At 35.5% G+C, this 11,588-nt stretch overlaps 3 protein-coding genes across 3 annotated transcripts in view; 2 read left to right on the top strand and 1 right to left on the bottom strand.

The window, feature by feature from the left end:
• The window catches only part of LOC136273439 (uncharacterized), a 32,811-nt gene extending 30,514 nt beyond the window's left edge, over positions 1-2,297 (top strand). Inside the window, exons 3-8 of the mRNA XM_066077852.1 lie at positions 529-621; positions 703-795; positions 897-1,212; positions 1,417-1,699; positions 1,839-2,075; positions 2,206-2,297. Coding sequence (XP_065933924.1) covers positions 529-621; positions 703-795; positions 897-1,212; positions 1,417-1,699; positions 1,839-2,075; positions 2,206-2,297 — 1,114 coding nt within the window. The remainder of the gene's footprint in view (positions 1-528; positions 622-702; positions 796-896; positions 1,213-1,416; positions 1,700-1,838; positions 2,076-2,205) is intronic.
• A 44-nt stretch (positions 2,298-2,341) lies between these two features.
• On the top strand, positions 2,342-3,911 carry LOC105345165 (uncharacterized). Its single transcript, XM_034482471.2, has 4 exons — positions 2,342-2,471; positions 2,556-2,770; positions 2,900-3,064; positions 3,198-3,911. Exons 1-4 carry the CDS (start codon positions 2,418-2,420, stop codon positions 3,481-3,483), a joined length of 720 nt encoding a protein of 239 aa, XP_034338362.2. The 5' UTR covers positions 2,342-2,417; the 3' UTR covers positions 3,484-3,911.
• Positions 3,912-3,954: 43 nt separating this feature from the next.
• LOC136273795 (uncharacterized) lies at positions 3,955-5,960 on the bottom strand. Its single transcript, XM_066079329.1, has 4 exons — positions 5,694-5,960; positions 4,837-5,049; positions 4,500-4,748; positions 3,955-4,332 (listed from the first exon to the last, which is right to left on the bottom strand). Exons 1-4 carry the CDS (start codon positions 5,766-5,768, stop codon positions 4,069-4,071), a joined length of 801 nt encoding a protein of 266 aa, XP_065935401.1. The 5' UTR covers positions 5,769-5,960; the 3' UTR covers positions 3,955-4,068.
• Positions 5,961-11,588: the final 5,628 nt, after the last annotated feature.

The raw sequence follows: 11,588 nt of genomic DNA, 5'->3' as shown, positions 1-11,588 counted from the left end.
TTTAAATTAATAGAAAAATTTAAAGTGATGTATGCTGAAGCATTGTTTTTCAGGAAACTTATCAATAAACACTTTGAAAATAGTCAGATTTTATATACCCGATAATACGAACAAATAAGATATATTTTTATAGTCTCATGTATTCCTACGCCAGATTTTAATATAGCCTCGTTCAACCAAACGCTCGGCTGTCTCCATAAATCTCTGAGAAGCAGAAAGGCTCTTTTGCTTGTCAAAGATTAATGGAGACGGCAGAGCGTCTGGTTGAATGAGACTAGAATTCGATATCAATAGTGCTTGGATCCATAAATTTTTTAGAATTGCTTCGATTACTTATAGCAAGCGCAGTTTCTCGATATTCTTGTTGTTAAAATCTAAAATTCATATAATAAAAAAGTGGGTAATTCAAATACAGACTAGAAACTAATTGCCATGCAAGATAAGTTGATTTTAAAATAAATGATAATCGACAAAATCAACTCCCATCAGTACTTCAGTACTTTGATTAAATTTTCTTCTTATTTTCAGTGATGGGGCAATATCAGGAATACAGGCATTACCAACAAAAAGGCCTAGAAAGGAAAAATCAAAGCTATCAAGCAGTTTTCTTGATCCATTTGAGTAAGTGTTAGATACCCAATTTCGTTCATTTTATTAGGCTATTAAGCATACTCAATACATTGAATGCATTTTTTTTTTTAGGTTGTCAATTATAGATATATCTGAATCAGAAAGCCAAAATGAAAGCCACAGGTCTGATGAGGATTATGACCCAAGTTTTAATATCACTATAAGGTACATATACCTTTTGTGCTTTTTTACTTTGTCCTTCTTGTTAACCTCATAAGTACATTAAACATGATATTTTGTTAACTTATACATGTAATTTTTTCCAGACCAAACAATGATGATTTTGATTCTCTAAAGATTTGCAGTGGTGTGAATGATGATGGTTCTGATGATGATGATGATGATGATGATGATGATGATGATGATGATATTATGGAAGAGGGGGGTGTGGATCCAGGCCCTGATTTGATTAAAATAACAAGTATCAACCCTGAGAAGTTGACCTCAGATCAACCATTTCTTGTTTATTACCAGTGTTTAATGCAATTGATAGATATATGCATCCAGGGAAAATGTAAGGAATGTGGATCAGATGTAGACCTGACAAAGAACATCATTGGGTCAGCATTACATTTGAAATGGGTGAGCTCATTTATCACAAGTTTTGATGATTAAGTTGAATGCAAATATTTTGTGGATTTTGATAATTACATGTATTGGTTTTATTTGGAGGTTAAATTCAAAATTGTAATTAAAATATATCATGGCCATAATTATTTTCTTTGCATTTTAAAAGGAAGATGAACATATTATAACATTATTTAGAAGAATTCAATTTGATTTCAGACATGTAGAAAAGGACATGTTATCAAGAAATGGTGCTCGCAGCCGATATTGAATAGGAGGATGCACAGTGGGGATCTGATGTTTGCATCTGCTGTCCTGCTTTCAGGGAACAACTTTCAAAAAATTTCTTTATTTGCAAAGTTTCTGAACTTGCCCGCAATCAGCAGCACAACATTTCACAAGATTCAAAGAACTTACCTTATACCATCAATTGATGACTTTTGGTTAGAAAAGCAGGAAGAAACCATCAATCTTTTTCGTGGTCAGGAATTGGTCATTCTTGGTAAATAAACTACTATTATATTATGTGTGTACATATACTTGTACTTCAAGTTAGAATATTTATTTTCAAATCTTTAAAAGTACCAGGTATTATGTTTATGTTTGCTGAAAAGGTTTAAGAATATTTCTGCTTTTTGCAGGTGATGGTAGAATGGACAGCCCTGGGCACTCAGCGCAATACTGTTCCTACACATTCATGGAATATACCACAAAGAAGATCCTTTGCATAATTACTATGGATAAAAGAATGACAGACCTAAAAAGTACAAACTTAGAGAAATCTTGCTTTGTAAAAGGACTGCAGTTTCTTCTGAACAGGGGTTTGAAAGTTGTTGAAGTTGTAACTGATGCTCACGTACAAGTTGCTTCTATCATGAGTAAGTTTCACTCAAATAATTCTTGTCTATATTAAATTCATTTTTCATAAAAATTGAACTTTTAAATTTTGAATTGATTTAATTTTAATCAGTGTTCTCTTTATATATTGTTTTTGTTTTCATTTCACAGAAAAAGATTACCCAAATATTTGCCATTCATTTGACATCTGGCATGGTACTAAAAATTTGGGAAAGAAAATAATGTATGATCACCAAAACTAAATAAAAGCATTTTATTCATCTCTATTGATTATTCATGAAGAAAATTGATCTCCTGGTTTTTTTTTTTAGATTGGACAAGAGTCAAATAAAAAAGAATTACTGCCATGGACAAAGGATATCATGAACCATTTTTGGCATGCAGCGCAAGTTAGCGATACATATGAGACGTTCATAGTAAGTTTCTTCTTTACTTGTTCAACTATCCACTGCTACAAGTTAATGTATAAATATATTATTTTTTTTGTCAATGTTTTTCAGGGCATATGGTTTGGATTGCTTCACCATGTCACTGATGAGCATGAGTGGATTCTCTCCTACAGTGACAATGGCATAAATGCCTGTCAGCATGGTCCCCTGACTGAGGAAAGAACGAAGGGATGGCTGAAAAAGGATTCCCCTGCTCACATTGCTTTACGCCATGTTGTCATGGATAAGAGACGCTTAAATCAGATACACTACTATTTAAACTGCAGGTAAAACATGTTAATGTTAAGCATGTTAGATTTACATGTACATGTATGTAAATGTATAGTGTTCAAACTTTTATGAATGCAATGTTCAACTTACATGATACATCTTTGTTCTATTTTTCTCTTCTTTAGGAGTACTGCTGAGCTTGAAAACTTTCAAAATTTGATTTTGGTGTATGCCTCTAAAAGATACTCGTACGGTCCACCCACGTACAGGGCACGAAATAGACTTGCAGCCTTGGATCACAACGGGCATTTGGAAAGGGAGACAAAGATTAACAAGGATGGAAGTGTTAGGTCTGTATCCAATCATTGGTCTTATTTACATAGTACATGTACTGAGAACTCTATATTAACAAGCTCTTTCGACAATTTAGATTAAATACCATAATATATTATAATGTAGTTGAGAATTGTTAAACTATTACAGGTATCAGAGATCCTTCAACAAGAAAAGTGGAATATGGTCCGTCCACGAATTGAAGGAGGATAAAACTTATAATTACATCCAATCTCTGGTTGAAAAGATTGTCCGAAGAAGATTAGATGATGAAGAAGGAATGAGTGGAAATGTTGTTTTGGAAGCAGATGATCCAAGAAGAATATCGAAGACTCTGGCCCGCATTCCTCCTCCCCCAACTGCACAACTTGTGAAGGAGAGGAAGTCACGATTTGAAGATCCAGACAAAACATTAGACTATTCATGTGACTCTTGAAGTTATTTTATTATACCCCTGCTCTGAAGGAGAAATGGGTATACTGTTTTACCTGTGTCCGTCAGTCCGTCCGTCTTTCCTTCCATCTGTGTCCGTAACAAAAATTTCTGTCGCATTTTTCTCAGCAAGTATTTATCACAGATGCTTGAAATTTTAACTTATTGTTTGTTTAGGCATGCCATATGGTGGGATATTTTTTTGTACCAATCGGACGTCAACTTCCTGTTAAATGACAACTTTGTTTATTTTGCATATTCACATTAGAGCGGGGGTATTGATAGTGAGCATTAGCTCACAGATATCTTGTTGTATAATACAATGCATGCTAAAGGACTGGATACAAATTCTTACAAAACAATATTATCATTCTATGCTGAGTATGTACTTTATATGTCACTTGAAACATAAATGAATCCATGTACATGTATGTTTGAACAAAAGCAGAAAAAAGAAGAATTAAATAACAGACTGTTAAATTTTAAAAGATGTATGAGTTTTAATCTCTAATTGATATACTGTTACACATATTTCATATACAAACATCAGTGCAATGAGATTTTAAAAGTCTGGAGTTGGTAGGGACTGCTATGCTAGTCTGCCATGCACAAACCCTGAATATTGTCCAAAAGGATCAGGAAAAGTATCTCTAATCCTCCACACGCAACAGCTTGGAATCACTCGACGATTCCCAGCACCAAGTCGGCCATGCTGCCAGAGAATGTATTGCCTGTAGGCAGTATGACGGTTACCCCTGTTCCAATCGTTGTCATTTGGAACTGCCAGGACATCTTGCCTATATGTTCTGGCAACATGAAGGATCAACTCATCTAGAACTACAAGGTCAAAATCCTACAAAGCACAATTAAAACTGATCAGCTTAAGAATTTAAATAGGGTACCATGTTATAGACTGCGGTAAATATCAAGGATGATTAAATTTCGACGCTAAAATTTGACTGAAAAATTAAGTATCTTGTGCACAATACATTACACATGTAGTATTGAGAAGCAAATTACTCGGATCCTGGAGAAGCAGTTCTCTGGCAATTGTCCACAGCATAGCCGTTCTGCTTCGGTTGGCATTTCTCTGCAATTTCTGCAGGAACACCAGTTTGGGCTTCCCTGGTCGGGCGATGGGTGATATCCTTGCTGCACCCTAGTCCTGCTTCCTGCCTCAAGAATATCAAACACTAAAGCTGGATACTTTTTGGTGACATCAAAGAGCAGCTCTCGCACGTTTTCTTCTGGAAGGTTATTAATGCGCTCCTGCAAATGAAACCACAATCATGTCTATGTATGATTTCAATAATTTGTTGATTTACTTACACTGGTGTCATTATTATAAATACCTTGCCTTCAATTCTGTGGATCTTTCTACTCTGGCAGTTGCTGCTATTTCAGCTCTGTTGGGGGTCTGATCTTGTCCACCACGTCCACGACTTCGACGCGTTGTCAACCCTCTACCTCTGGTCATGCGTCCTGCTCTCCTTACTCTTCTTTGACCTCTGCCTCCCTGCCCCCGTACCACTCTATCTACATCACATCTTATATGTTCCTCTTCAGATGTCTGCAACATCCATGCCATTGTTTATTTTAATTTTTATATGATATAGGCCTAATAATCAGTCAGCGGGATTACAATATTCTTTTTATGGGATATCAAAACTAAAATGTTAGTTATAAAAACATGTGTCAAGTCAAATCTACAAAAATATACAAGTTGTTTTAATATGCTTCAATTTATCAATTCACTTTTTTCATACAGACTGATACAATATGTATTCAAATATTTCGCCATAACCAATGAGTCAGGTAATGCATAAATGATGCATGTCAAATCACTGGCACCTGAATTTATCATCGATCAGTTGCTCAACAATAAGCCCAATATAAATAAAACTCTACCTCATATATATATTTATTTTTATGTATTTATATATTTATAGAGGAGGTACGATTTTTTTATGTTTGGCTTATTGAGCGACTGATTGATAAAAATTCAGGTACTTGTGGTCAAATTATCGTATTGTTTTATATTACAGTTTCCCCGTTTTGGGCCCCTTTGAAGGGTGAGAAACACAAGACCCGTTTTCTAAGCAATTAAATTTTATTTACCGCTTCACTGAATGTTTATTGTATCACATATATTGCCTACTTACATTAAAGATGTTTTTATACAATGTTTCATTCAAAAAACTTTTTAAAACTCACATTTTCGTCATCGGTGTCCATGCTTGCAGACATTCGGTAATCTTCGTTGTCAGCAGCGCGCGCGCGACGAAGCATCTTCGGAACTAACGACGGTAGTTAATTACGTAAACCAGATTGGTTTTATTTACACTTAAAACTATAATATATCGAAATAAGTTATGTGTTTTAACCTTAAAATTGTCAATTTTTGTTATTGTTATACGTAAGGAAAAACGTATGTAATGCTTTTGGGCACTAAAAATTGTATTGATTTGAGCTTTAATATCCCTTTAACAATTACATTTACATATATATATATATATATATATATATATATATATATATATATATATATATATATATATATATATATATATAGTGTTCCGATAGGGCCACTTCGACCTAAAATGCAAGGGCAATAGTGCGAAGGCGAAGGAGCAAAAGTGCGAAGATGCGACGACGAAGCGCGAAGATGTGATGCCTAAAGTGCGAAGGTGCGAAGGCGAAGGAGCGATACTACTATCGCTCCTTCCCAACTTTGCACTCTGGCCTTCGCATCTTCGCACTTTCGCCTTCGCCTTTTTTGATTGCATTCAGCACGTCTCAGTCGATTACATAGAATTTAATACAGGCACCGTACTCGCCAAGGTTTTCCGATTAATCCATTCTATGATTGGTACGCAAGCGTTAGGCTATCGCACTTACTATGAATGTTTATACATATTTTAATGTGTACATGTAACATATATGTTTACCAGTGCTGGCTATGCCTTATGAATCATTATCTACTCAACACGAAATTTAATGTCCGCCATAATGTGTACATATGCACTTCCAGACTCCTGTCACTTACCAAGCCGTCTGTTTACCGTGGACCAAACAGAGTAACATTCTAATTTCATTATGCGATACTCCTTGCTCATGCATGGATCTAGACGGGGAGAGAGGGTCCCACCCCCGGAAAATTCAATATCAATAATTTTACGCAGTAAAACGGGAGAGGGAGTCCGGACCCTATCCCCCTGGATAATTTAACTTTATTAATTTTTGTACAAAAAAAATCCAAAATATGCCTCGCAACCTTTTTAACGATAGAGAGCTCCGCAATTATAAAACATAGGTAATCACAGATTACAAAGCTCACCGAGACGAGGCATCACCTTTATGAGGCATCACCTTTATGAGACCACCTTTATTATTCTTCATTATTCTTCATTACACCGGAAGTAGACAAGAAAACAAAATGAAAGAATGTTAACCCATCGGTGAATCTTGCAATTTTCCAGCTAGTAACAAAAAGTTTTATTTATGAATGAAACATTCCCTCTATTTCAAATAATCGCCTCTGATTTGTTGATTCGTAAACGGTGACGTAAATAATTCTTCGCGACTCCAAAACAAGGTGACGTCATCAAATCAGAGGCGATTATTTTAAATAGAGGGGATGTTCTCTAGATATTATTCCTAGCCTGTCAATATTATACAAATATTGACTGGGGTTGAGGGCAACATTGATATGTTGGAGTCGCGAAGAATTATGCTGAGGATATTTTGGAAATGAATTTTGCACAAATTTCGGCGATTTGTTTTCAATTACTCTCTTAAATTTTGGTTTGTTTCTTCATATAACAAAACTAATGTTGACTGTGTATTCGGGCAACATTGATTATATTAGCCCCCTTGGGACGAAAATATTGCCCTCCGCTTCGGGTCGGGCAATATTTCGTCCCTTGGAGGCTAATATAATCAATGTTGCCCTCAACCCCAGTCATTTTTTGTATAATATTGTATCATAAAAAATCAGTACTATACAAAACAATATCACAATACAATGTGATATCATAAAATATAAAAAAATTAATACAATATTTTATCGTATCATATAACGTTTTACAATATAACATATGGTATTATATTGTATCCTATTAAACAATAGTGTTTCAAATCATACTATACTATATCATAGGAATCATGTTACGTCATTTAACAACAACCACATCTATCTATCAAGCACGTTTGAGTGAGGTAGGAGATTTCTCTAGCATCCTTGATAATAGAGATCAGGCTCTGCATCTAAAGCAACCTCTGCGTTTCATTTATAATATAGTTAAATCAGCTATCATCTATAAAACTTGTGACCTGTTCCAAAAAACTAAACCTCATCAAGAATCATAAACCTATGGCTCTGATTCAGCATTTAAGCCTGCCAGGTGCAACAGTATCATAAGACGCACCATCCATTCAAGTTTAATGAAATTAGGACCAGTAGTAACGAAGATATAATCATTAGAGGGCACTTGTAACAAAAACTTTAACCAGCTCCAAAAACCTTAACCTCCTCCATGATCCAAAACCTATAGCTCAGATTCAGCACTCAAGCCTGTCTGGTGCATCAGTATCATAAGACACACCATCCATGCAAGTCTGGTGAAGTACGGACCAGCAGTAACTTAGATATTGTTATTAAAGGGCACCTGCAACAAAAACTTTAACCTGCTCCAAAAACCTTAACCTCCTCCAGCATCTGATTGAGTAGGTCCAGATGCATCATTCATGTAATTTTGGTGAAGAGAGGACAAGTAATAGCTTAGATACAGGAGCTGCAACTTTAACCAGCTCCGAACGCCGACGCCGGGGGTATAGCATATGCTCTCATTGACTTCGTCTCGGTGAGCTAAAAAGGCGAAATCGCGAAGATTCGAAGGCGAGAGTGCGAAGTTGCAAAGGCGAAGAAGCGATAGTAGTATCACTTCTTCGCCTTCGCAACTTAGCACTTTTGTCTTCGCATCTTCGCGCTTCGCCGTCGCATCTTCTATATTTTTCAAATTGTTCATGAATTATGAATTGCATTGAGGATTTCCACAATACAAACTGCTGGGTATACAAGTTCATCACCCAGAATTAATGATGAAACCAAAATTATGAAAAAGTTTACTCCACTGTTAGGCATTATAACCATGCTGAAGTTAGTAGGCACTGACAGCAGCCATTACGCCAGTAGAAGTTAACGGCCAATAAGGAAAATCGTCAAAGAACTGAGAGTACTCGTACAGAAAATATATTTTACTTTATCCTCGGTATACTTTAGTTTAGTTAATATCAAGATGATTAATGCTTCAATAGTTTGTATGAGCATTGGTAACGTTGGATACAATAAAGATCGTGTGATCAAAATCAAGGGGCATATAAACCCCTCACATGGGCCCTAACCTCTATCAACGCTTTTAGAAACAATCTTTTCTTATTATAATCGATCAGTGTTTATTATCTATTAAGATTTACTATAGTCAGGTACTCTTCACAAATATGCTCCAAAAGAATAAAGTCTATTCTTGATCACAAAAAAACATTACAACAAATGTTTAGAATATTGATGTTCATGTATTACGTAGAAGAAAACAAAACTAACGCGGAATGATTTTTTAAAAAATCACTTTCCCCAAGAAATGTAAATAAGAAGTATTCATATTCCTACGTTACCTGCCCCTTTTCTTTTTCCATAAAGATAATTATATACATGTATCATTCTTCGATTGACAATTCATTCACCAATGCATATTTCTTATATCATTACAACAATTATTCTTTCATGATTATTGTTCGTTAAATATCACACAATATCCTTACTGTATATGAACTTTTCTTTATTTGCGTCATTTCCCGCCGTATGTCGACGAGAGAAGTAACGTAACTGTTAACTATCAATTTGTGGCAATGTCAGAGTGTTTTGCGTGTGCTTGCTACGGATATGTAAAACTATATACAGCGATTTATTTACAAGTTCGGTGTATATAACTTCAAAATCAGTTGAACAAAGTGAAAAATTAAGTAATTTCAAAGTCATTTTTTGGATACGGGGTAACCAATTTCTATTCTTGTTACGGGGGGGGGGGGGTCATTTTTTTATGGGGGTCATTTTTCTTCATGTTTAACATGAAGAAAAATAACCCCTGGGTCTTTTTTCTTCAGAAAAATCCAATTATTCTTCAGCTAGGGGGGTCATTATTCTACGTAGAAAAATGACCCCCCGTCATTATTCTACGGGGGTCATTATTCTTCATTACACAGGCTCTTTCAGGCGAGAACTGTAGTGCACCTCCTGATGTGTCCACACAACGAAACCGCATTTTCCACACTCCAAAGCATCTTTCAATGACGCACCTTGTTTTCGCATTTGCCATATTATAGGAATTTTCTTTGTGGGTTGTTGGGTTTAAGACAGGTGTAAGCAAATATGGCGTAAGGGGATATCCACTATCACCTAAAAGCCATCCTCTTGGTATTTTCTTGTTTTCAAAAAGTTGGCAAAGTATAGAATTGTTCCATACAAATGAATCATGGGATGATCCCGGCCATTTAGCTATCAAATTAATAAACTTTAATTTAGCATCACAGACAGTCATAGTGTTAATTGAATGATAGTTTTTCCTGTTAACAAATACATTTTCCTCAAAAGACGGGGACTTAATTCCAACATGTGTCCCGTCTATTGCGCCTATAACATTTGGAAAACCACATATTCTTGAGAAATCAAACATGGAATTTGTAATTGCAGTCTCGTTATTGGGTAATTTAATATAGCTCGGACTTCTTTTAACTAAAGATATAGACACATCCCTTACAATCCTTGATATGCTAGCTTTACTTATACCATGGAGATCCGCAGTAACTGTCTGGAAATTCCCGGTAGCGAAAAAACGTAAAGCAGCCATGACCTGGAGGGATGGTGGCAGCGAATGTGACCTTCTTGTTGGCCTTGTTATGTCGTTTTCTATCTCCCGGCATAAGCCCAGAATCAAATGGCGAGGGAGTCTAAACTTTGATATTATTTCAATATCGTCCATGTAATCCAATGGGTTGTTTCTGTCCCTAAATACTCTTTCTTTACGTAAAAGATTCCTATGATTCATTATGGCATAGGCAGCCGGCATATTTAGTTTGTTACTAAGACAGTGATTTACCTGTCTTAAAATTAAGACATAACTTAAGAATTGCCTAAGATAAGACGAGATTTGTGAAACGGATAAGTAATGAACTTAGGAAAAAGTTCTTTCCTAAGATATAACTTATTCCTAAGTAGGCTTTGTGAAACGGGCCCCTGGCTATAGGCAGGCAAATCGCCAATGTTACTATAAATAGCACAAGTAAACAAAAAACCAAACAGCGTCAAGGTAAAGCTTCCGCTATACCAAATAGTTACACAAAGAGCCACGTTTTGTCAAAAGTGTTGGCATTTTGTTTTGTTTTTTTAAATTTCGAATGAATTGTCTATCTATTTTAGTTTTCTTATTAATAACGTGTTTTTAAAACATTACTATGCATTTTGGACACATACAATGCGCATGATTTTCCATGAACTACTTTGCTGCGCGACGAAGAAATGGGGATTGAATATAAAATGCTTGTTGCAAAATTCAAGGCAGCAACTGTCGAACTTTTTAACTTCTACTAGACAGACATATTTTTTGTTTATAGCCGCTTACAAAATTTGGTCGCTCTCTGGTGCTTTGCTGACATTAAAAGCATGAAAAAGAGAGAGAGAGAGAGAGAGAGAGAGAGAGAGAGAGAGAGAGAGAGAGAGAGATTTTTTCAGTCTTTAAATTTTACTACACAATATGCATAAAAACACGCCAAAAGAGCCCGGCTTTCAGTACTTCAGTACTTTGATTAGTAATGTATACATGATTGTGTTTCGATCAAAGAAATCACATACAGACGACAGAATTTTTCTTTCGATTTTTAATACTCTTCACTTATTTATAAAATACCTTTGAATCATATTCCTAATATTTTAAGGGCAATTGAATACGATTATTACTACTACAAGTTATATATTTTATGTAAAAACACGCAGTGAAAATGTGCTAAGGAGGTCCTAGGAACAGCCGCATCGAACTCTTGAAATTAAACATTTGG

Source organism: Magallana gigas, chromosome 3 (assembly GCF_963853765.1).
Source record: "Magallana gigas chromosome 3, xbMagGiga1.1, whole genome shotgun sequence".
Classification (NCBI taxonomy): domain Eukaryota; kingdom Metazoa; phylum Mollusca; class Bivalvia; order Ostreida; family Ostreidae; genus Magallana; species Magallana gigas.
This window is presented reverse-complemented; position numbering and strand designations above follow the sequence as displayed.

Bases quoted from the DNA above. Each gene is read 5' to 3' on its own strand.
- LOC105345165 (XM_034482471.2), top strand. From the start codon at position 2,418: ATGAACCATTTTTGGCATGCAGCGCAAGTTAGCGATACATATGAGACG. The intron at 2,472-2,555 runs GTAAGTTTCTTC...AATGTTTTTCAG, and splicing joins ATACATATGAGACGTTCATA to GGCATATGGTTTGGATTGCT. The intron at 2,771-2,899 runs GTAAAACATGTT...TCTCTTCTTTAG, and splicing joins CACTACTATTTAAACTGCAG to GAGTACTGCTGAGCTTGAAA.
- LOC136273795 (XM_066079329.1), bottom strand. From the start codon at position 5,768: ATGCTTCGTCGCGCGCGCGCTGCTGACAACGAAGATTACCGAATGTCT. The intron at 5,050-5,693 runs GTGAGTTTTAAA...TGGATGTTGCAG, and splicing joins TGGACACCGATGACGAAAAT to ACATCTGAAGAGGAACATAT. The intron at 4,333-4,499 runs GTAATTTGCTTC...TGTGCTTTGTAG, and splicing joins ACTGCTTCTCCAGGATCCGA to GATTTTGACCTTGTAGTTCT.